Genomic DNA, 24,481 nt, shown 5'->3' with positions numbered 1-24,481 from the left:
GTGAAATTTGATACATAACACCCTGATGTTGACAATCAAACTGTCAACACTCTATACACTGATGTTTACAGTCACACTCGGTATAACACTCTGATATTGACAGTGAAGCTCAGTACCCGCTGATATTCACAGTGAGACTCGGAATAAGACCCCGATTGTCACATCGAAACTCAATGAATACGTCATGGATTTTGACACTCGGAGGCGGAACCAGGCAGTGTCACCGAATGTGTTCGCACCACGTAAGGGACGCGGTTGCCACGGTGACGGAGGTGATGTAATGACGCTGAGTGGCGTGCCCGATGCCGTGGACCGTTGGAAAGCTGGAAGAAGGTGAGTGAGCACTGATGGGCTCTTATTCCCCGTTCGGGGTGGTCCTGGTTGTTCGTGATTCCTTTCGGGCTTATACTGAAGGACCGTGACTTATTCCAGCCTGCTCCTCCCCCAGCAGACTGAACTCTGAGCCTGGATACAGCTGACTGCAACTTGACTCCATAATGATACACTGGATTTTGACAATGCTAGGCTTTGTCCCACAACACTCCCCCCCCCCCCCCCCCCCCCACCACTGCAAAAGTGCGTCCAAGTCGAATAACCCCTGGACTGATTCTGACCAGAAACCAACTTGGGCCCAGGCTTTTAGTCTCAGCCGTCAAACAGGGTAAGAAGAACGGGTTCTTAAACTGTGTTGTCCAAGGCCTCTGATGAGGGAAAAATGACCCTTTGAACTATCCATCGGTTCTACCTACCCACTGCAAAAACGCTTATCAAAATCAATGGGAAGAATGATACTTCTTCTGATGAGATACCAATGAGGAGACATGCAGAACCATGCTGGAAAGCTGCACTCGGACCTCGTACAGCTATTTCCTCTTGTCATTTAGCCACACAAATCTATTTCTTTGTTGACATAAATTGGGCTTATAAAACTAGTTGTTGCATTTTGTGATTTGTGCATGGAGCTGGTCTGGTTGCTGGATGTTGTTAACTCATGTGACCTCAGCCATCGTGTTGCATGTCAGTCACTTGCATTTTCAGCTGCAGTTGTTAGCGGATCAAATGGATCTATGTAGACAACCAGTGACGTGGGACTGTACTTTGAGAACCACTGCTCTATAAGGATTTTCTGAGGAGGAAATCACATTAAATTTCAGGGTGGTGCAGATTATCTAGGCCTTTGGATTAAGCAAAGCCACTTTAGTAGTTAAAGAATAGTTCAGAATATTGTTTAAAGTAGATTGTCAAATTAAAGTAAAAGATTTGGAGATACATAAGCAATGGCAAAAATGTGTAAAAGGAATTGCCTCTCAAGGAATAAAATACGACTGGAAAACATTCCTGTGTCTGGCTAAGTAATGAAGTAAAGATTAGATTCAAAGAAGCAGCTTGCAATGTTACCTAAAAGAGTGTTGTGAGCTAGAGGATTTTAAAAATCAGGAAAACCTGACCAAAAAATGAATAATAAGGACGAAAGAATGTGAGGAAGCCAGCAAGAAAATAGATAGTCAAAGCTTTTCTAAGAACTTATAAGAATTGAATTAGTGGAATTAAAATTGACCCCATGGAGGCAAAGACAGGAGAAATTACAAGTGAAAATAACAATATGTCAGACATTAGGTCAAAATGGATACTCTAAGAAAAATAATCAATATTTGGGAACTGAACATTTCATGAGAGTAAGGAACTAAATTCAAATAGTGATGTGTCATAAGGTTTAAAAAGAGGAGCTGCAAAATTATTGAAAGCATTAGTTTTGATTTTCCAGTATTGTTAGATTTTAGGAGAAAGTGAGGACTGCAGTTGCGCATTGAGAGTGTGGTGCTGGAAAAACGCAGCAGGTCAGGTCACATCAGAGGAGCAGGAGAATCGATGTTTCGGGCAAAAGCCCTTCAACAGGAATCAGATATTAGGACTGTCCCCATGGATTGGCAAGTAGCAAATATGACTCTGCTATTCCAGAAGGGCAAGAGAGAAAACTTTGAATTAAAGGCAAATCAGGTGTATTAACTGTCGCTCCAAATTGATCCATTGACATTTTAGATCCAGAGACAAATCAAAAATGATCAATAACTGATTGATTCTCCTTAACTCTTAATCTAAGGAATTTTAGTGTGATGTTCATGTGTACAAATAAAAGTTAATTGACAGATTTTAGAATTAACTTAACAACATTAATAGAATCATTGTCTAAAGTTAGCATAATGAGGAATAGTAGTAAAGACGTCACTCAAAGTATTGTATTCAGTTTTGGGCCCTGTACCTCAGGCAAGATTTAAACTCTGTGGAATTACCTCAAATTTACAGCGCAGTATTTTTCAGGTCATTGAACCCAATTGGTTCACATTGATGTTTCTGCTGCACATGTCCTTTTCTGCGCCTGTCAACTTATCAGTGTGATTTTCTATTCCTTGCTCCCTCACATATATGATTGGCTTTCTCTCAAACATATCTCTGCTATTCAACTTAATAATTTCTTGTGATTTCAAGTTTCACCTCTGAGTACAGAAGTTTTTCCTGCATCTCTTATTGGATTTAAATTAGTAACAAGTTGGTTGATCCAATAAGGTTGCTTCAGGGAATCTATTGTGCCTGTTGGGCAACTCAGAATAAGAAGGCATGACCTTTAAAATTACAGCATTTGGACGGGAAATCGGGATATAATAAGTGTTGAATAAGTCTGCAGTTTTGTTCGCCTTTTTGAAGTTCAGTTGTAATTTTCAACACAGAAATTGGAGTTTTCTTTTGTAAGCCAAAGTTTTCAAGTGAAATGAAATAAACAGGAAAATGAATTGAGGTACAGTTCAGACATGATCCAAATTAATGGTGGGACAGGCTTGAGGGACTGAGTGACCTCTGCTTCTTTTCAAATTAAATTATTTTGACATAGCTCTGTTACTGTATTACCAGGAAGCAAAGATGTCTGAGGGTCCGTCCAAGATATCTGGTCCCATTCCACCAGACCCAACACTCTTCCCAGATTTCTACAAGCGTCCAATGTCAGGTGAGGTTTTACCTTTTTGTTTCCAGGGAAGTGCTTTCCATGTTCCTTCGATGTTATTGGTTGAATTTCGTATTCTTATCTGAGAGGAAACAAAGTTGAAAGAAGTGCTTCTGCATGCAATGATTTTTGCCCTTTTGCCCATTCTGCACACTGGAAATGGCTTAAGGTAGTCTGAAAAAACAAATTTAAACAAGAAATAACTTTTCTTAGCTACCTTTTGAAATAGAGTAATTGTGCAGGTACAGTATATTCGTAGAAACATGGGAAAGTTACCAATTGGAATCTAATTGAGAACTTCATGGTGTTGTTATAGATATAATGATTGGACACCCTATTAATACTAGGCTGAAATTCAGTCGAGAACTAAGTGCAAGTAATTGGTTGAGTGAAGATTCATATTCAGTAATTACCCCCCCAGTGTTGAATATTTCACAATATCTAATTAATAACAAATATAGTTTCTGATTTGTTTGTTACTTTAGTCCTATTCCTAAAAATGACGATTGTGTAGGATGACAGGGAAAAGGTGCTAATTGTTTTATCACTAATTATCCTGAATAGGGTTTGTTGTACAGACGGTGAGTGATCTTTGGGAGGTTTGTGATAAGACTCATAACACACTTGAAGGATATCTTGAAACACAATGATTTCAACAATTGTTTAACTGAGAATATGATAACCTTGGAACAAATGTTAGGCACTTTGCAATTTGACATTGAAAATTTTGCTCCTCTTTCTCCTCAGATGAGAGTCAAATTTACCCAGTGTTGTTCTATGCCTGCAAAACTGAGCTCAGTAAAGAAGGAAGAAGTGAGGACTGCAGATGCTGGAGATCAGAGCTGAAAAATGTGTTGCTGGAAAAGCACAGCAGGTCAGGCAGCATCAAAGGAACAGGAGGGTTTATTCCTGAATAAGGGCTTATGCCCGAAATGTCGATTTTCCTGTTCTTTTGATGCTGCCTGACCTGCTGCGCTTTTCCAGCAACACATTTTTAAGCTCAGTAAAGAAGGGAAAAGATATTGATGGTTTTAATTTCTTGTAATTGTTCAGTTACAATTTTGGAACTGACATGATCAATTCAGCATTAAGACCCACATGGCTGAATGATCAATTTACAGGTTGTATATACTGACAAATATGTCTAATTGTTTTTGTCTTCTTTTGTCAATGCAGCTCGGGGTCGGCTAGAAGGGAATAGCTTAAAACTAGACTTCCTTTTGGGACCATTAGCCCCTGATCCCACCTTGTACCCCTCATGCTACAGTGCCCGCCCATCGCAGCCAGGTCCACGTGTGCGTTCGAATGCCAGAGAGATCCTGGAGAGAGGGCAAAAGGGCTCTGTCGGCATGCTGTTGCAGCTGGAAGGAGCATCGTTATATCGACCATTGTCACCAAAAAGTAAATAATCTTTACACTGTGTTGTTGTTTCTGTGGAATGACTTTGCTGATGAATAAGCATCTGTCAGGATTGGAATCTTGCTAATCCAAAGCTAAAATTAAATTCTGGAATTAGGTGGAGATACTGCATAGATTTGTTATATTTTGATGGTAAGCTCTACTTTTGGTTTGAGACTCTTGATTGCCATTGTTCAGTTCATTTGACTAGCTTCACAACAGCTACCTAGACCCTAACCACTGAAATTCCCTCTTTAAACCTAATTTTCCCTTCTCTCAGAACTGATCATGATCAATGAGGTGAGTAAAAGATGGTTTTGGCTGATTCTCAGTTGAATGGAATAAAAGATTACCTTTGGCAAATGAGGAGCCAGTTTTGCAGTGATGATTTCAAGGTATTTTTGGTTTTGACTATTGTGCCTTTACTCTGATACCAATTGAAAACAGTATATCTCTCTTTTACTGACCTCACTGATCATGATCAGTACTGGGAGAAGGGAAAATTAGGTTTAAAGAGGGAATATCAGTGGTTAGGGTCGAGGTAGCCTGTTGTGAAGCTAGTCAAATCGGTGATGCACAAATAGCCAGAATTGGAGGAGCACACAAATTGGGAGTGATGAAATGACGTATTTTGCTAGGAATATTGAGGAAGGACAAGATAAGCTTAAGGTTGCAGTTTTAAGGGAGCTGTAGGAGCAGAAAGAGTGGAAATCAGTGCAGATGTCACTGAAGGTAGTGTGGCAGGTTGAAAAAGTGGTACAGAGGTGTTGGGTTTGAGAAAGAGAGGCGTAGAACTCAACGGAAAAGAAGTTCATGGTGAACTTATTCAAAACAGTGTTTTAACCTCGATTGGAATGCTCTGAGGAGAATAGAATATCAAAGTAGGTATTTTTGCAAAGTTTTAAGGGCACTGAAGAAACCATATCTGGAGTATTGCAGAGTCTTATTGAAGAAGAGACATAATTGTTTTAGAAGCAATTCAGAGAAGATCCATTAATTTATTTCTGCTTATGAGGAAAAGCTAGTGGGGTTGGATCTTTATCCACTGGAATTTAGAAGAATGAGGAGAGATCCTGAGTGAAATTGACAGGATGGATGCTAAAAGGATAATTGGAAAGGATAACTGCAAGAAAGACTACAACGAAGGGACACAATAAGGAGTTACATATTTCTGATAGATGAGAATAGTTTTATATCAGAGGGTTGTGAATCTATGGGATTCTCTTCTCTAGAGTGTGGCGAAGTTTTAGAACTGAGGTACATGGAATTCTTCTTTGTTAAGAATCTCAGAGTATTGGGGTCGACAGGAAATTGGAGTTGAGGCATTGCTGAGATTAGCCATGATTTTAATGAATGGAGAAACAGCCTCTAGGAACTAAGCAGTTTACTCTTCCTGAATTATAGTTTCCATCATTTTGTTTGAAAGGTCACCAGCCCTTGACATGAAGCTATGTACATACTTACATGAAAAATGGTCACAATCAACACTTAGTTTGTTAATTTGATGATGTGCAGATGTTGGTATTGGACTGGGGTGGATAAAGTAAGAAGTCACATGACACCAGTTTATAATCCAACCAAGTGACTTCACCTGATGAAGGAGCAGCACTCTACAAGCTTGTGATTTCAAATAAACCAGTCGAACTCTGACTTGGTATTGTGTGACTTGTGACGTTAATTTGATGTCATGAAAATCAGTAGACCTCCTGATGCTTTTTTTCCCCTCATTGTTCCAGATATTTTGGACTTGGCCTTCAATTCACAGGAATCTTGTTTCTGTTTTAGAGAAAGAATTGAAAGATCATGAAAAGGAGAATGTGAGGCGCATACGGGAAATTCAGAAGAAATGCAGGGAGAAGGACCAAGAGCGAGAACTGAGTGGCCCCAAACCTGTTAAAGCGCTGTGGAAGTCCCAGAAATATGAATCCATTCCCTCAAAAGTGATGGCACAGTTACAGGTATATTTGGGCGAGCAATGAAGACAATACTGTGTTATGAGCCAAATATTGGGATGGTTTTCTCATGACTTAAGGACAAAAGCATGAGATAGTTAGGACTAACTTGCAAGAATGTTTTCTGTATGTAACACTGCTTATTTTCAGCCAGAATTATGAATGTGACTCTCAACTTGGTTGCAATACCTCTGTGGCTAAACAGACTCCCTATTACAATTCACTCGAGGAGTGACTCCTTAAGTACAATTAAAAAGAACATCTGGAGTGTTTCGTGGAGAAATTTGGATAACACAGTTCTATTTAGAAAAGAAAATGCAGTAAAATCTGTAAATACAGAGCAGATAAAGCTGTATTACTTGAGGAACAGAAGTTGAAAAGTGTCGAGGTTTCAAAATCCTTTTATCATAATCGTAAGAGGTGAAAAGTTGATTGATTGACCCAGTTCTTCACAAATGCTGCTTGACTCCTGAGGACTGTATTTTGTTACATTTGCAGATTTCCACTGCCTGCAGGATTTTGCAGATGTTTTGTAGTTTCTTTTAGTGTGGTTGTTAATTTTTTTTCCATTCATCTGTGGAAAGTGGGCAATGCTGGCTTGCCGGTGTTTATTGCCTGTCCCAAGTTGCCCTTGAGAAGCTGGTGATGTGCCATCTTTTTCAAAATTGCAGTCCACCTGCTGTGGTTGACCCACAATACCATTAGGTGGTGGTGGGGGGGGGGGCGGCAGGGGGAATTCCAGGATTTTGACCCAGTGACAGTGAAGGAACAGCAATATATTTCTAAGTCAGGATGGTGAGTTGTTTGGAGAAGAACCTGAAGAGAGTGCTGTTCCATCTTATATGTTGCCTTCTATAGTCCAGGTTGGACTATAACCTGGTGTCGTGTGATTGTTAACTTTGTACACCTCAGTCCAACACTGACATCCCCAAATCTTGCCCTTTGAGGTGGACATGGTTGGAAGGTGTTGTCTGAGGATCTTTGAATTTCTACAGTCCATCATGCAGATAGTACACGCTGCTGCTACTGAGTGCCAGTGGTGGAAGGAGTTGTTACGTGTGAATGTAGTGCCAATCAACTGGGCTGTTTTATCCCGGATAGTGTCAAACATCTTGAGTGTTGTTGGAGCTGCATCCATCCAGGCAAGTGGGGTGTATTCCAACACACTCTTGACTTGTGCGTCATTGATAGTGCACAGGCTTTGGGGAATTGAGAGGTGAGTTACCACCACAGAATTCGTAGCCCCTGACCTGCTCTTGTAGTCAGGTGTTTATGCGGCGAGCATCGTTGATTTCTGGTCATTTTGTGACCCTGAGAATGTTAATAATGGGGGATTCAGTGATGGTAAAGGGCGATGGTTAGATTGTCTCTTACTGGTGATGGTCATAGCCTGGAATTTGTGTGAATGTTATTGCCGCTAGTCAGTCCAAGCCTGGATATTGTCCAGATATTGTTGCCTTTGAACACCAACTGCTTCAGTATCTGAGGAGTCGCCAGTGGTGCTGAACATTGCAATCATTGGCGAATATCTTCACTTCTGACCTCATGGTGAAGGGAAGGTCATTGATGAAGCAGCTGAAGATAGTTGGGCCTAGGATGCGACCTTCAAAGACTCCTGCAGAAAGTCTGGAGCTGAGATTCCTGACCTCCAGTAATCACAACCATCTTCCTATGTGCCAGGTATGACTCCAACCAGTGGAGGGATTTGCCCCCTGGATATCCATTGATTCTAGTATTGCTAGGGCTCTTTGATGTCATATGCAGTCAAATGGAGCCTTGATGTTACCACTGTTGCCTCACTTTTGGAATTCAGTTCTTTTGTTCATGTTTGAGCCACGGCTGTAATGTGGTCAGGAGCTGAGTGGCCTGGCAGAAGCCAAAGTGGGCGTTGCTGAGCAGGTGCTGCTTGATAGCGCTGCTGATGACACCTTTGCTGGGGCACTAATTCACCGGATTGGATTTATCCTGCTTATTATGTACAGGACATCGCTGGGCGGTTTTCTACATTGTTGGGTAAATGCCAATAATAATAGCAAATAAATTAATCTGGACTTAACTGCAAAATTCTTCGTAAGTTTACTTGCCATGAAAATGGTGCGAAATATTCAGTCATGTTTCGAAAGCCATTCTGACATTTTGCTTGAAACTTTTGAAACCATATTGACATTTCTTACTCTTCTATGTTACAACATGTTGTTTTCAAAGTTGTGAACAGACATTTTTGTATGCTGATTTTCTTTTCTCCCTGAATAATCTTGTTTGCTGCAAGAAAGCTTGTCCTTCCCTTTCCTGCCATCATGGGGAGAATCCTCCAACTTTGTGGAACCAGGAACAAAGGGATTAATGGACAGCAAGTGTTACTTCTGTTTTTCCCTTTTTTAGATTATAGAGTCAAAGAATTATGGAGTCCGACAGTAGGGAGATCGGCCCTTTGGTCCAAACTGGTCTTCACTGACCTAAATGTCCATCAAAGCTAACCCCATTTCCCTGCACTTGCCCCTTTTCCTTCTGCAACTTTCCTGTCCATGTCTTTGTCCAAATGCCTTTTTAATGTTGTTAATGCACCTGCCTCCTCCACTTCTGCTGGCGGCTCATTGCATATGCATTCCACACTCTGCTTAAAAACATTATCCCTCAGATTCCCTTTTATTCTTTCCCCTCTAACCTTCAACTAATGTCCTCTAGTTGTCGATGCCTCAACCTTGGGAAAAAGACTGAGTGCATTCACTCTATCCATACCTCTCATGATTTTATGCGCCAAGAGAAGGTTTCCCCTCTGCCTCTTACGCTGTGAAGCAAAAAAGTCCTTGCTTGTCCAACCTCTCCCCATAACTCAGACCACTGAGACCAGGCAACATCCTTGTAAACTTCTTCTGTACTCTGCAGTTTAATAACATTCTTTCTATAGCAAGGTGACCTAAACTGAAACAATACTCCAAGTCTGGCCTCACCAACGTGGTGTACAACTGCAACACAACTTGCCAACCTTTATACTCCAATCCCTGACCGATGTAGGCCAGTGTGCCTGTGATTGAGTTTTGCCCCTTCCTCTGTCCTGCTTGAGGAAATTTTCCTGAGCACACTTAACAAATTTTACCCCATCTAAGCCCTTACCGCTCTGGCAATCCCAGTCTATGTTAGGAAACTTAAAATCCCCTCCTATGACAATCCTATTACTCCTGCAAGTCTCCCCAGTCTCCCTGCCATATTTTTCCTCTAATTCCCATTGATTATTTGGGGGCCTATAGTATGACCCCAATAACGTCATCATCTCCTTCTTATTGCTTAGCTCCACCCACAAAGCCTCACTTGATGATTCTTCAGTTATTTCGTCTCTGATTACTACTGTGCTACTAGCTTTTATCAAAAATGCAACTCCCTCTGACCCCTTTCGACCACCTCTGTCCTGCCTCAAACACCTGTACCCTGGTACATTCAGCTGTCAGTTGTGTCCCTCCCTTAGTCAAGTTTCTGTAATGGCTATAATATCCCAGTCCCACATACCTATCCATGCCTTGCATTCATCTGCCTTAGATGCAGTTTAACCCAAGAGGCATTCGTTACTCCCTATTCTGTTCCAGTCTGACCTGTCTCTTCACTTTACTGTTTCTGATTATGTGGTCACACAAAGTAGTGAGCCTGTATAGTTACTGCCTTTGCTGTTTGAATTCCTGTATCGCTGGACATCAGAATGCATCTGGGAATGAGCTGCCAGAGGAAGTGGTGGAGGCTCCTACAATTGCAACATTTAAAAGGCATATGGATGGGTATATGAATAGGAAGGGTTTGGAGGGATATGGGCTGGGTGCTGGAAGGTGGGACGAGATTGGGTTGGGATATCTGGTCGGCATGAATGAGTTGGACTGTTTCTGTGCTGTACATCTCTATGACTCTAATTGACAGCTTTTATTTTACTTTTCAAAAGTGAAATTTAAGTGTTGAACATTTTATTTGGAGCCAATTGAATTTCCTCCATACAGTGACAGAACTGCATCTCTCCCATCTCTGAATTTCCTCCTCCAGAATGAGATACAGTTGTGGAAATCTGACAGTGTGACTGGATAGAGTTAATGTTTTAAATCTGATATGACTTTTCTTCAGAACTGAAAAGGTTTAGAAAATGGTGATTTTTCTCCTGATGGCAAAGGGGGAAAAGGGAGTAAGGGGAACAGATTGTGATGGTCCGAAAACACAGCACCAGGGTCCCAGGTTCAATTCCAGCCTCGGGCGACTGTCTGTGTGGAGTTTGCACATTCTCCTCGTGTCTGTGTGGGTTTCCTCCCACAGTCCAAAAATGTGCAGGTTAGGTGAATTGGCCATGCTAAATTGCCGTCATGTTAAGGGTCTGGGTGAGTTGCTCTTTGGAGGGTCGGTGTGGACTTGTTGGGCCGAAGGGCCTGTTTCCACACTTTAGGGAATCTAATCTAATCTAAAAAAGCAAAAGACAATGGGTTTACTCATGGTGCTGAAGGAGAGATTAACATGTGAATTTAACATAAATACTTGTATGGAAATGAGTCCATTGTGCGGCAGATCCATTAGCTTTGTAATGTATTGCTAGTAATGTATTGTAATGTAAAGCACGTAGTGGAGGCATGCTCTTTTACTTCTTTTCCATTTTCTTTTAAAATCATTTGCTGTTTATCCTTAGGAGAGTTCACCCCCTCAACATTCTGAAAGTCAGCATTATCTTAAAGCACACTCAAGATGTGGGACAGGCATTTGCCCAAAGCGATCCTCGTTACCTATTCCACCAAAATCAGAGAGTTGTGCTGAAATCGCAGAAAGCGATAACAGAGAGGTGAGAATAGACTTGTCCAAACTCACTTTTTGCACCTACGTAACATTCATGATTGCCCTTCCAAAATATTACTTTGTGCAGAGTGTCCTAAAGCCATTATTGTATAAATGCAAGCTTTTTACTTCGTGCACTTTATGATGTATCAATTCAGATTTCCTTATTTTAATTGTCCACTTCTTTTTTAAATTTATTTTAAATTCAAATGATCAGTTACTAATCTCTTTGTTGTTTTCTTTTCAAGATTCATGTCAAAGGTGTTAATATTGATTTTGTAAAGCATAATGCTCAGAATGCAAGGAGAATGCCAGTGCGACGCTCCAAATCTCTGCAGTCACTTACAGAAGTGCTTGACAGGAAAGAGAAGGAACAGCAGGAATATATAAGCAAGAACAAAGGCCAGCTTCCTCAGTAGTAAGCAGGGACTATTGGTATATTGTAAACCTGACTGATCCTTTTTTTTCTCCCCCTCTCATCTTATGCAATCATTTATTTAAACCAGTCCATTACTACACTGTGTGCATTCTTTTAATTCTAGAGACATTCTTGTCTTATCTTAAACTTCCACCTCTGTAACCATCAACATTTCTCCATTTTACGCTGTCTTTGTCACAGTTCTTCTTAAATTTTGTTGACCCTCGAAAACTTGAAATCCAGTTTTTTAGATGTGCTTTCTGTCTCTGCATCTCAATATGTTAAAATTAAACTTAATGCAGAGTTTCTTTCTCTGTCTTATCCTCAGAGGTTCAATTCTCTTTGGCTTTCTTCCCTTCTATGGTCTGCAAGCCTTTAACTCAAGGTTGGCATTTGTTTATCACTAGTTCCTGATGAACTTTGTTTGCCCTTTTATTGATTTTCCATTTTGATTGCGATCTTTAGCCTTAGTTTTTCTCATTTGAAAGACAGAGTTATGAGTTGTCGTAACATGCACCACAAATTGTTGAATTGTGTGCTTTACCTATCTCCCTGTATTTTTCGCTTTTAATTGAATTTTTCTTTTTCCTAGTTTTCGGTTGAGGATAGTTAATTCACATTTTGACTGTTTTCAGTTTGATTGATCGGAGAAATCAATGGCGTAAAGAGGCAGAGGAACGACAGAAGAATATCCCTGATCCGAGCATGCCTCCTGGACATACTAGGATGCCAGAAAATGAACGTTTGGAAACACTTCATTCCCTGCAACAAAGTATGTGTGAGATGCTCGTTCTGATTGAGAGGGAATCACTCAACCTAAAGTTGGTTCATCAATTTTTTTTTCATCAATTTCCTAAACGTGCATTGCTCTGCAAATTTGCTGCTTGTTCTTCAATTCGTTAATGTAATAATTAGTTCACTTTTGAAAACCAGAGTTAGTTTCCAGGAGTTGCAGTTGTGGAATTTATAGTGATTTATGACTCACTTGCTGCTCATATGATATAAATGGTTCAGAGACAATCAAATAATATGAGCTTAGAGTTCTCCAGCTGTTGTTGTAACTTAATGTGAGTGCAATATCTGCACCATGAAGCACATAAATATTTCATGTGAACATCCAGGACCATGAGTTTTAGGGGTCTGTCATTACTGGAATCCTGTTGTTTGAACATTTATTTCGGATACTCTTGTGTGACACCCATTGATGAAATTGATACATTTGCTTTCTTTTTTAAAATTTACTGATCAGTTCTTGTGAAAGCGAGAGAAGGCAGGAGACAGTTTCTCCTGCAGTAACTTCAAGTGCAGATATACCAACTATTAAGGTAAAATAGCCGTGTGAGTTTGACTCGCTGTTTGATACACCTGTGAAGAATTATTTCAAACTTTGCATCCAGATGCAGTTTGGAAAGACTGTTGAGAAGCAGAGCACATTTTGCTCCCATACTATTTGCGAGTTTGCAGCTTTCATATGGTCCACATGCTTGTTCAACACCTATCCAAACTTTATATGTCACTGGACCTGACCTCACATCAATCATGCTCCGAACCCATGCAGGGGGATTCCCATGGCTTGTACATCAAACTTTGTCCCCTTAAGTAAACTCTCTCTCTTATTGGACCCTGATTCCTGATGTCATTTCAAACTGCTCCTCCCTACCCCATGCACCAGTCCAGGAAGGTCAGATTTATATGGTGCAGCAAGTCTGCCTGAGCTAACACTGTATATGCGTGAGAGTTGGTCCAATAATGAAATAGGAGATGGGACAGTTTGGTATCTCGTGAAGTTGGATACTGTTTCTTTAAGTCTGCCTTCAACATTTGGACTGTTCTTTTTGCCAGACCATTGGATGATTGTTGGTATGGAGCTGTCCTTACATAATGCACATTTGACTTTAGGAAATACTCAAATTCTCTGCCGGTAAAGGATGGCCTCTTTTCTGTGACACAACACTTTTTGGAATCCATATATTATAAAAGATGCACACAGTTTTTCTATTGTTGTTCCTGACTTGAACAAATTAACTCAGTGCACATCCAACCATTGTGAATGGGCATTCACAAAGAATAAGAACATTGAGCTCACAAAAGGACCTGCACAATCGATGTGTAACTGAGTCCAGAGTTTACCTGGCCAATCCCACGAATATGGAGGAGCTGTGGGCAGTAATTTTTGTCTTTGCACTCTGGGCACTACCCTACCAACACAGCTATGTCTGCATCCAATCCTGACCACCAGACCTTTCGCCAACTTTTTCATTTTGGAAACTCCTGCATGACCCTGGTGGGGTTCAACCAGGATCTGGCTGTGACCTTTATTCAAGACTATCACACTTGCTCTTCATATTCATAATATGCCATCCTCTATTGTCATCTGGTCTCTCCAGGTCCACAAAGGTTTCAGTTGTTGTGACAGCCCTTTGGTTTCTCTCATCATCACCAGCGATTTCAGTTTTGCCTTGCCTTTTGCAAACCAAGTCTGATACTGTCAGCTGCGAATGGATGTGTATTTCGAAAATTGCAAACCATTACGGACTCCTGCAGTGGTCGATCAGCCAGCGGGAGGCAGCTCAATACATCTGCATTTGCAACTTGGCCTCCTAGATGGTGTTCCACGTTGTAATTATTCATGTTTTGATTTAATATCCATTGTTGAATTCATCCTGAAGCTATGTGTGGCACTGCCTAGTCCTCTTTAAGCAGACCTAGCAGGAATGTGTAGTCAATTGTTGTTAGAAAACTGCATCGAACAAGTGAGGAGAATTTGGTCTTTTGGCTGCTGACACTAATTTTCCAGTTAATTTCTTGAAAAGCTTTAAAAGCTATTTTGATAGACAATAGTAATTAAGTGCAGAATCAGAATTTCAATTTTTCATCATGATGCTTTTGGTCTGTGAAATGTCTGCCATAGTGGTTGCTGTAATTACTTTTTTGTCTGATAACTAGGAGTCTTCTGTTTTGGTCAACCTTTTGACAGGTCTTGCAAGAACAATGTCTTTTATTTACTTTGTAAAAATTAGGACCGAAAAAGAGCGTTGTTTTTTAGAAAACAGTGGTTTCAGTTTTGAAAAACAAGTATCCCAACACCCATGATGTAAACAATTATTTGAATTCGCAGTATTTGCAAAGTTGCAGACAATCTGGCACCAATGATGAAGGTTTTGCTGGCAACAAGAAATAGAATGGTTTATGGACTAGTGACAAGTTATTAATAATAGAAATGTTTTTGCCTGCCAACGACTGTGCCATTGGTTCTCGGGTAAATGAATAAGTTGGAGAGAGGGAGAAAGTTGTTCAATTCTTCCCCAGTTCAGGACTGGTATCTCTGTTGTCTGCAGTCATAACTCATTGTAAACCTAAGGAAAAAAAACCTTTCTTTTGCAATAGTTGTTTTATTCCCTGACTTTTAATTGTGAAGAAAACAATTTTGTTTTTATAAGTGTACAAAACCCCTTTTTTAAATTCTCTCACTAACCACTGAAAGAAACCAGAAAAATAAAATGCAGTGGACACTGAAAAATTATAAGGATTATCTCAACAACAGCACTCAGGAACAAAGACTACTGAACTGTCTTTGTAGTTTTTCCCCTTTGTCCATACTTTACCCCGTCTGCCTGTTTCTGTGCAAGGAGGAATTTATCAGGGAATTAGAGTTTGAATAAGTTTTGTATGTCAAAGGTTTACAATTGTTTACATGTAGCTAGAGTCGAATTACTTGTAATATCTATCGATTCTTGTTCAGTTAAGAAGTGTATTCCATGTTTTCTCTCAGTGAGGGTCTCGAAAGTTGGGTCAGTTCGGGAACTTTGCATACTTTTTGAAATCTTCCGTTTTTGTCTTGACTCTGGGAATAGTGGTACTTGATTTCCAACGCGCAGTGAGTTGTAACAATTGCCTCACTGTTTCCACTGTTGACAACAAATATTTTTACGTGTAATTAGTCTTGTGTATTTCCATCATTTTCCAAGGAGTGATATGAGGGAATAATTAAACATATTTGAAGTTGGTGTCTTTTCAGTGAGATTGAACAATGATATTTGCAATGTATTATAACTACACTTTTAAGCTTATTTGGTTTGATCTGTTCCTACTCCTCAGCCCAACAACAGCTGACCAAGCAACTGCTGATGTTCCCTGTAAGAGTGGATACCATTGGCATGCGGAATCGACGTACCGACCTTGAAAAGAAGTTGGCTGAAATTGAAGAAGCCATTAAAATATTTTCACGGCCAAAAGTTTTCATCAAAACCAATGACTGAGCAACTCAGAGAGGTAAAATTTGGCTATTGCATTGACTCTGTAGGAGAATATTTTATTTCTTACTTGAGATAACTGTTTTGAGCAATGTGGTTATGACCTGGAAGGGGGACTGTGTTGAGGTGTGTAATCCCAAAGGTGAATCAACAGCTCTTCCACTCATAACTGTTTAAAGCATCAAGATCAGCATAGGATGCATAGTGTCTCAGTGGTTCAAAGTGGCTTATCTGATGCCAGATCGTTCGTGGTCTGTGCTGAGTTAGCAGCAGAGTCAATCCTAGTCGACTTATAATCAACGTATGGAATTGGTGTTAAAAGTTTGGAATTGGTGTGAAAAGGTATGATGGAAAGACTGGATTAAGCTTGATTGCAATGTGCTCTGTAGTCAACTGTCCTTCATTACCAAGACTGAGGTCCAAATGATTGCATGAAGGGAGCTGTTCGGTGGATTAACCACTCATGCAACCGTATCTCAACCAAGAGTTTGAGAGTTTTGAGACTATATGCAGCTCAAGTTGAGGTTCTGGATGTAGGTTTGCATGCTGAGCTGGAACGTTCATTTTCAGATGTTTCGTCACCATACTCGGTAACAGGATGACCTACCAGAGGAAAGCTATAGCAATCAGTTCTCTGGCACTGAGCCTGACACTGTGGCAAAGAAGGCAAGGGGGCAGAATAGAAAAGTACTCGTGGTAGGGGACTCGATAGTTATGGGGATTCGACAGGAGAGTTTGTGGTCAAGATCGGGATTCCCGGAAGGTATGTTGCCTCCCTGGTGCCAGGGTCCGGGACATTTCCGATCAGGTGTATAAGGTTCTAAAAGGGGAGGGCGAACAGCCAGAAATCGTGTTACATATTGGCACTAATGATATAGTCAGGAAAAGGATCGAGGATATAAAAAGTGATTTCAGGGAGTTAGGATGAAAGCTGCAAAGCAGGACGAACAGAGTAGTGTTCTCTAGTTTACTACTGGTGCCACGAGATAGCGAGGCGAGGAACAGGGAGCAGGCGCAGCTTAATACGTGGCTGCGCAGCTGGTGTAGGAGGGAGGGCTTCAGATATGTAGATAATTGGGATGCCTCCTGGGGAAGGTGGGACCTGTACAAGAAGGACAGGTTGCATCTGAACTGGAAGGGGATTAATGTTCTGGGTGGAAGGTTTGCTGCAGTAGTTCAAGAGGGTTTAAACTACTATGGCAGGGGGGTGGGAACCTGAGTTGTATACCGGAGGTGAGAGTTGATGCAGATGAGGCAATAGCAAGAGGTAGACCAGCTGGTAGGAAGGATTATCCTGAGAAGGAACCAAGGGATCAGTTAAAGTGTGGTTGCTTTAACGCAAGGAGTATCAGGAATAAAAGTGATGAACTTGGAGCATGGATCAGTACCTAGTGTTGTGATGTTGTGGCCATAACAGACATTGGTTTCTCAGGGGCAGGAATGGTTATGAAAGCAAGGTCATTGAGAACATTTAAGAGACTGCTGGACATGCATATGGTCACAGGCTGAAGGGCCTGTTCTGTGCTGTATTCTATTATCAGTGGGTCTCCGCATGAAACACTGGTGGCATGGCCCGCTTTCTATATGTGTTCATGTACCATGTAAATAGAAAGCGGGCCATGCCACCAGTGTTTCATCCAGAGGCTCGCTGATAATGTTACCTAGTATGGTGATGAAATGTTTGAAAATGAACCTTCCAGCTCAGCGAGCAAACCTACATTCAGTTGAGAGTTTCAGGACAGAACTGACAATGGTCTAAGAATGGAGAAAATTGTCCATGCCAGTTGGACTGATTTTCCTTTTATAGTTAATATTTTGTTTCTGAACATATTTGCAATTCAGCAGGTGAGATCCATCAGGGTATAACTGAATTTTGAGAGCAGTGTGTGATTTCTTTTAAATAGACAGAGAAATAATTGGTTTTACTCTAGATCTTGATCTTGCTCACTGCTCATGTCCACTTTCCTGCCTTTTCCCCATAACCCTTGACTCCCCCACTGATCAAGAATGTGTCTATCTCAGTCTTAAATATACACAAAAGACTTTGTCCCCATAGCTGCCTGTGGCAAAGAATTCCAGAATCACATAACTGTATGAGAGAGGAAATTGCTCTTTCTCTGTCACAGATCAGCACCCCTTAGATCTGAGTCTGTCCTAGACTCTCCCATGAAAGGAAATTTTCTCTCCATACTTATCCTGTCAATCTTCTTCAGAATCTTAATTATCTGAATGAGATCACTTTTTATTCTTAACTTGAGTGAGTAGAGTCCCAACCTGTGTAATCTTTGCTCACAAGACAAGTGGGGATCAAATTGCTGAACTACCTACAATGAAATAATTTTTTTGAATAATGGGACCAACATTTTCATAGTATTCCAGATGTAGACTCACCTGCATCTTGTACAGTTGCAGTAGGACTTCCCCAATTTTTTAAAAAAAAGCACGAGGAATTGTAACAATGATCAGACTTCTGAAAATCCTCAATACAATCAGAGGACAACTTCAATCATGAGGGCCATCTTGTGGCAAATGAAAGCTTTGCCATAAATTGACATGACTGTCAAAGTAACAGCTGCAGTGGAGCAGTATTCTTACATTTTCATGGACGACCATGGCTCAGGATATAAATTTGATATGTCGAGAGCTGGAAGGTTTTTGTTTTCCAATTAATACTGAATGCTCTGGAAATCAACAGTTGAACTGTTCGCATCCTAACAGAGAATAGATTTGCTTTGTTAAAATCGCTGTTGGTTGAGTTAGCTGATCGTTGGGGCACTGCATTAACTGCTGGAAGATGTGTGTCAGGGTTCAGGTTCAGAAGGATTCAAGTTTGATTGAAAATCTCTTTGAGGCAATGGCAGTTCAGCACTCATGTTTAGTCACTGTGGCAGAAAAAGAAGCCATTTGGCTCATGGTTCGGACATGAAGCATGACCATTTGAGTTCCTGCTGCTTTATATCATCGTATGCCCTTTATAATACTGCCTTTAGGAGAGGGTGACAAAAAAGTGGAAAATGTTAGCATTATTTTTACAAAGCTGTGATCTCATTTCTCTATTTTTGTTTACATATGATGAAGATGCAAAATCATGCTTTGTAGCCAAGTTGTTGTGTGAATTATCTGATGCCAAATCTTTGAGTTTTTGTTTTGTTTTAATGCAGACTTCCAGCTGAAAGCTACTTGATGTCAATATGAGCTGATCCTGTTGGGAACAAGATGTTCATGAATTGTGGATCTGTTCCTAACTTCTTCAGGCATGTAAATAAGTAAACTGTCAGATTTTTATCAATATAATTAAATAATTTTGTAATGTTTTTTCATTAAATTTATTAACACTTAAAAAAAGGTTTTCATTGTTTTAGTGAGAAAGCATGTAGTCTTAAAATGTGACACAGTTGCTGCAGAAAATGCAGGAAAGTGCTTGTTCAGAGGAATTGGGGACTTCTGTTCTTAGTGTCAATGGATTTGTGTAAATGACGTGATAACATTTGTTCACTTGTAAAATGTGTGGCAGTAGTTCCTTCTCATGCATATTTCATAGTAGGATGTCGGACAATTAAATTGTTGGTTTATATCGAAGACTCTTAATAAAACTCGTACTCAATAGGAAAAGAACTTAATTTAGTAAACTGAGTGAGATATGCATGTAATGGAACAATCTTGATACATTTTCATGTCTACCACACTGAGCAGATTTGAATTTATGAAGCTCCGTTCCCTCATCTTAACTGCTTTGGGAAGTTTGGAAGGTGTGTGTGTGTGTGTGTGTGTGTGTGTATGTGAGAGAGAGATAGTGACATGACTAAAACTGGTGGAAAGTTTAACTCCTTGTGGTCTGATATGAGTGAACACTGGCTTTTCATGGATTGAACATTTGAGTGTTGTTCCCTGGACTCCGATATCCTGGAATGTTATGAATTTAATTTGCATTCTGGGAATCTAAGATGATTTTAAAATAAAAAGCCATTTTATAGGATAATGATAGTGGATATGTTAGCTGAACAAGATGACCTCATGACCTTTTCTGCATAATTTAGACTGGTGTCTCATTATGACTTACGGGCCAAAACAATTGACCATCTGTCCTAGCCTGATCCGGTGTTCCCACTTTGATATGCATGTAGCCTAATTAGTCAAGCGTACTCAGACCTGTCAATGAGTTTCTCTTGCTCTGCAAACTTTTGCCATTTTATTGCTGCTTATCTGATTAAGGACTTGTGGCGTTTTTGTAATTTTCAAACCAAATTTGGGATGAAGACAGCTTGTTTTCAGCCATAAGGAAAGTTGTCTGAGAAAGATCTGAGAATAAGAGCTGGCGCCGGTATTCTGCTAATGGTTTTAGAACCTTGGGTCAAGCCTGGCCTGCAGGTATTTATGTTATAGTGTAACATTGATGCCATTGATAAATGAAGATAATAATTTAAACTAAACTGTCTGAAGAGTTTTATATTCCAGAGTACAATCTCCAGGACGTGTCAAGAGATGCTTCAAGTCAAGTCCATCAGGGATTCCCTGAGCTGTCTCAAATAGATACTTTAACATCCGAGCTAGCTAACATTAAATGAAAGCAAATGTCTGGAGACTTAGCCATGTTTGCGAAGAGAGCAGGCAGAATAGTACACCGTGACAGTGATATTAAAATTATACAACCTCAAAGAGCACAACATATTTGATGATATTTTTTAAAGATGATGAGTTATTATCCCACATTGTTCCTCCTCACACAAAAATATGTTGTCCTCCTGAGATTTTCTCGCCCTTGCATCCTCATTTTTGTTAAAACTCATTCATTCTTGGGTGAAAAAGTTATAGCAATCTTGAGTTTACATTTTCTTTCTGTATATTTTAAAAATGTAATATGACTGTCCATGTGGCTGTGAAGTGCTTTTAGATTATCCTGAGGACATGTATACCAACATTATTCAATGAAAAGTGAGTATCACTGTCAAGTTAGCTTTTGTTGTCAATTTCGAATGCCTTGAAAAAGTGATGGTGAACTGCTGTAGTCCATGTGGCTTGGAGAGATCCTGGAATTTGACCTGGTGACAGTGAAGGAATAGCATCATGTATGGTTCCAAGTCAGGATGGTGAGTTGTTTGGAGGGGAACTTGGCATTTCCTTCATTTGCTATTCTTGTACTTAGATGGGAGGTTATGGATTTGGAAAGTAATGCCAAAGCCTTGTTGACTTTTTGCATTGCATCTTGTCAGTGGCACACTGTATTGCCATTGTGTTTCAATGGTGGTTGGGGTGCCATCCAATGGACTGATCAGTACAAAATGCTCTTCATTATGGGGTTGGGCTTGCACCCATCCAGGCTAGTCGCGAGTATTCTATCACATTCCTGACTTTTGCTTTGTTGATTCTTGACAAGCTTTTGGAGGTCAGGAGGTGAGTTACTCACCATGGAATCCTGACCTATGACCTGTTCTTGTAGCCATTGGTTTTTATGCGGTGGATCCAATTCCTTTTTTTGATCAAAGTTTGTTACCAGGTTGTTGTTGCTGTGCTGTATTCAGTGATGGTAATGCAATTGAATTTCAAGGCAATGTTGTTCGGTTCTCACTTTTTTTGGAGATATTCATTGCATGGACAAGGCTCGTTACAAATTATTCTTTTCTTTCAAAATAAAGAGACTTGACATCATGAAACAGAGTGTGTAGAGGTCAGTAGCAGTACATTTCTCATATCCCTTCCTGTGCTTCCTTATCATGTTGACTGGTGTCTGTTTATTCTGACAATACTATGGCTTTAAGAGTAGTTATTTTGTACTGGTTTTATTGAAGAGCAGTTTTAAGGCCGAGGTATTGAGCAGTCTACCAGAGCCACGAGACCAACCAGGTTGTGAGGCCTTGGGGTTTTGTTTTTAAAGGTTGGAACAATAGAAGCAGCCTGAATGGGTATGGTTAAGCTTTCACAGAACCAAAACTTTTATTGTTTAGTTTTCAGCAATTGATGTTGGGATCTTGAAGTGGAAGTTATTTTTTGCCCTTGCTCAATTATAGCCAAAAGCTGGGCCTTCTCTTACTGCTACTGGAGTTGCTTGTGAGACAATCTGTTTTCTGAATTTGCTTTTTGCCACGAGTGTGATTAAGAAGTTTTGCTATATTACAACAAATCATTCATAATAGCAATTGTATTTAAGTTATTCCAATTCCTTCCTTTTTTTGTGTTTTAACTGTTGTGGATGAGGTACATGGGATAGTGAAGAAGGCGTTTGGTATGCTTGCTTTTACTGGTCACTGCATTGAGTACAGGAGTTGGGAGGTCATGTTGTGGCTGTATAGGACATTGGTTTGGCCACTTTTGGAAAACTGCATGCAGTTCTGGTCTCCCTGCTGCAGGAAAAATGTTATGAAACATGAAAGAATTCAGGGAAGATTTACGAGGAGGTTGCCAGGGTTGGAGGGTTGTGCTATGGGGAGAAGCTGATTAACCTGGGACTATTTTTCATGGAGCATCGGAGGCTGAGGGGTGACCTTAGAGAGGTTTATAAAATCATGAGGGGTAAGGATCGGGTCAAGCAGGGAGTCCAAAACTAGAGGGCATAGGTTTAAGGTGAGAGGGGAAAGATTTGAAGGGACTTAAGGGGCACAGAGGGTGGTCTGTGTTTAGAATGACCTGTAATAAGTGGTGGAGATTGGTACAATACAATATTTAAAGGCATCTGGATGAGTACATGAACAGGAAGGTTGAAGATGGATATGGGCCAAGCGTTGGCAAATTAATTCAGGATATCTGGTCAGCATGGAAGGGACTGTTTCTGTGTCACACGGCTACTATGACTCAAATAAAATGTGTCTTGCTTTAAGTCTGGTAATTTGACCAAGTGAATTGCATCTGAAAAGCAATACCTTACATTAATCTTTGAAATCAGAAAAAGATAAAGTTCAGACGATGTTCTAAATATTGGGCAGCTTTGGTCTGGTCCATAACACTGCACATTAAAGGATATAAGACCCTCGTTATCTTTCCATGCAACTTGATCATGAGAATGAGAGTGTTTAATTACTCTTATCAAAACTATATGATTGAGCAAGGAGATTTTATATGTTTTATGCAGTCACATTTTTCATATTCAAGATAATATTTCCGATTCACATACAAACAAAAATCAGGTGCATGTTAGAATATATTGAAAATAAAATAGGATTGCTCATTACATATGGAATTCCTCTGATTAACACTTGTGCTACTTTGTAAAGTTTTAACTCCACTGTAACATGGGGAAAGGTTGATCAACTGCGTGATCTCCACAGTGGTTCACATTTTTAAAATAAGGGGACTTATTCAGATGCAGTTCAGTCCGTTGAAAACAGACTGTAACAGGATGTTGATTCAATTATGATGAAGGTTCTTTTCTTTGGAACTTTACATTCTTCAGTGGACAGAACCTTTTTATGTATGTTAAGAAGGACGTAAGTTTCGTTTTTGAGTTCAGTGAACAGGATGTGTGGAAATATGTTAAAGTGCGATTAATTTGGGAAACTTGGTTGGATGGATGAGTTGCACCAAAGGGTCTGTTTCTGTGCGGTATGACTCTATGAAGAGTTCAGTGCCTTAGAAAAATAAGGGTTGGGAGAAAAAGGCTTTTGTCTTGCATAAGGTGTATTATGACACTGGGAGAAAGACAGAAATGAACCAGTTTAGAAAGAGAGAGCCAGCCAATAGGTTAGTGACTGTACAGGCTTCTGCAAGAGAAGCCTGTACACTATGTCTACGTCTATGTCTATGTCATTCAAGCCGTTGTTTATCGAGCAGTCTGCAAAGTGGTGCGAGGAGAAAAAGTCTTGTGTGCTTATATTGTCACAAAGAGAAAGCTGCAGAAAAAATGGCGGTGGAAGAGGCTGAAGAGATCCATATTTGTAAATAAGTGAACTGTGTTAGCAGTTTGTTTAAAGGTCTTTGAAAGAGATTTTCAAAGCCAAGTAGCATTGAGTGATGTAGAAGTTTCTCGCAAAAAAACCCAAGTACAACCACGTAAATGGAACAAGAAACTTGAAAATGGAAATGGGGTGACCCTTCATTGGACGTTGCGTATTGGTGAGTTTATTGTTGAGGGTGAAGTGATGAATTTTGTAAACATTTGTTTCACTGTTCTTAGAGTGTAATGTGTACTTTTTTCCTTTTGTGTATCATAAGCATTGATGTTCCTTTGTCCTTCACACAATTAATTTGTTCAGTGACTGACCACCATGGTTATCAAACTGCAGGAAGAATATTTATGGTTTATCAAGATTTTGTCTTCATAATCAAATCTCACTTGGATCGATCCAATGTTACCATCAGCTGGGATCATAATTCAAGATCGACTTCAGGACTTCAGTCCAAAAATTAAGACTGACCACTTCATGTTGCTGTCGAGTTGGAAGTGCCATTGTTGCATGAGCTATTAAACCTGTTGGTGGATGTAAAACTCTCCTGCTCTGAGGAAGCGCAGGAGAGTTTTCCCTGGAGTCTCGGCCAATTTATCTCTGTCAACATCATGAGAACAGATGATCTCGTGTCAGTATCACATGAGGGTGAGTGCTCCTTCTTGAGGATAGCTCCACAAACATCGAAATTTTGGTGTGGACACTACAGGTGCCTGAAAAGTCCTTCCCTTACCACCACAAGAAAAACCAGTAAAGCTTCTAGCTGAAGTACTGGTTTGAGCATCAGCAGTGTG

The 24,481-nt window shown here is 40.2% G+C and overlaps 1 protein-coding gene across 1 annotated transcript; it reads left to right on the top strand.

Annotated features, from left to right (window-relative positions):
* Positions 1-282: 282 nt before the first annotated feature.
* On the top strand, positions 283-19,110 carry enkd1 (enkurin domain containing 1). Its single transcript, XM_060856417.1, has 9 exons — positions 283-333; positions 2,908-3,001; positions 4,175-4,399; positions 6,182-6,354; positions 11,000-11,149; positions 11,391-11,560; positions 12,196-12,332; positions 15,659-15,832; positions 18,975-19,110. The coding sequence occupies exons 2-8, from the start codon at positions 2,917-2,919 to the stop codon at positions 15,817-15,819; spliced, it is 1,101 nt and encodes a 366-aa protein (XP_060712400.1). The 5' UTR covers positions 283-333; positions 2,908-2,916; the 3' UTR covers positions 15,820-15,832; positions 18,975-19,110.
* Positions 19,111-24,481: the final 5,371 nt, after the last annotated feature.

Source organism: Hemiscyllium ocellatum, chromosome 48 (assembly GCF_020745735.1).
Source record: "Hemiscyllium ocellatum isolate sHemOce1 chromosome 48, sHemOce1.pat.X.cur, whole genome shotgun sequence".
In the NCBI taxonomy this organism is placed as follows: Eukaryota; Metazoa; Chordata; class Chondrichthyes; order Orectolobiformes; family Hemiscylliidae; genus Hemiscyllium; species Hemiscyllium ocellatum.
Note: the sequence above shows the minus strand (reverse complement) of the source record. Positions and strands in the feature narration are given on the sequence as shown.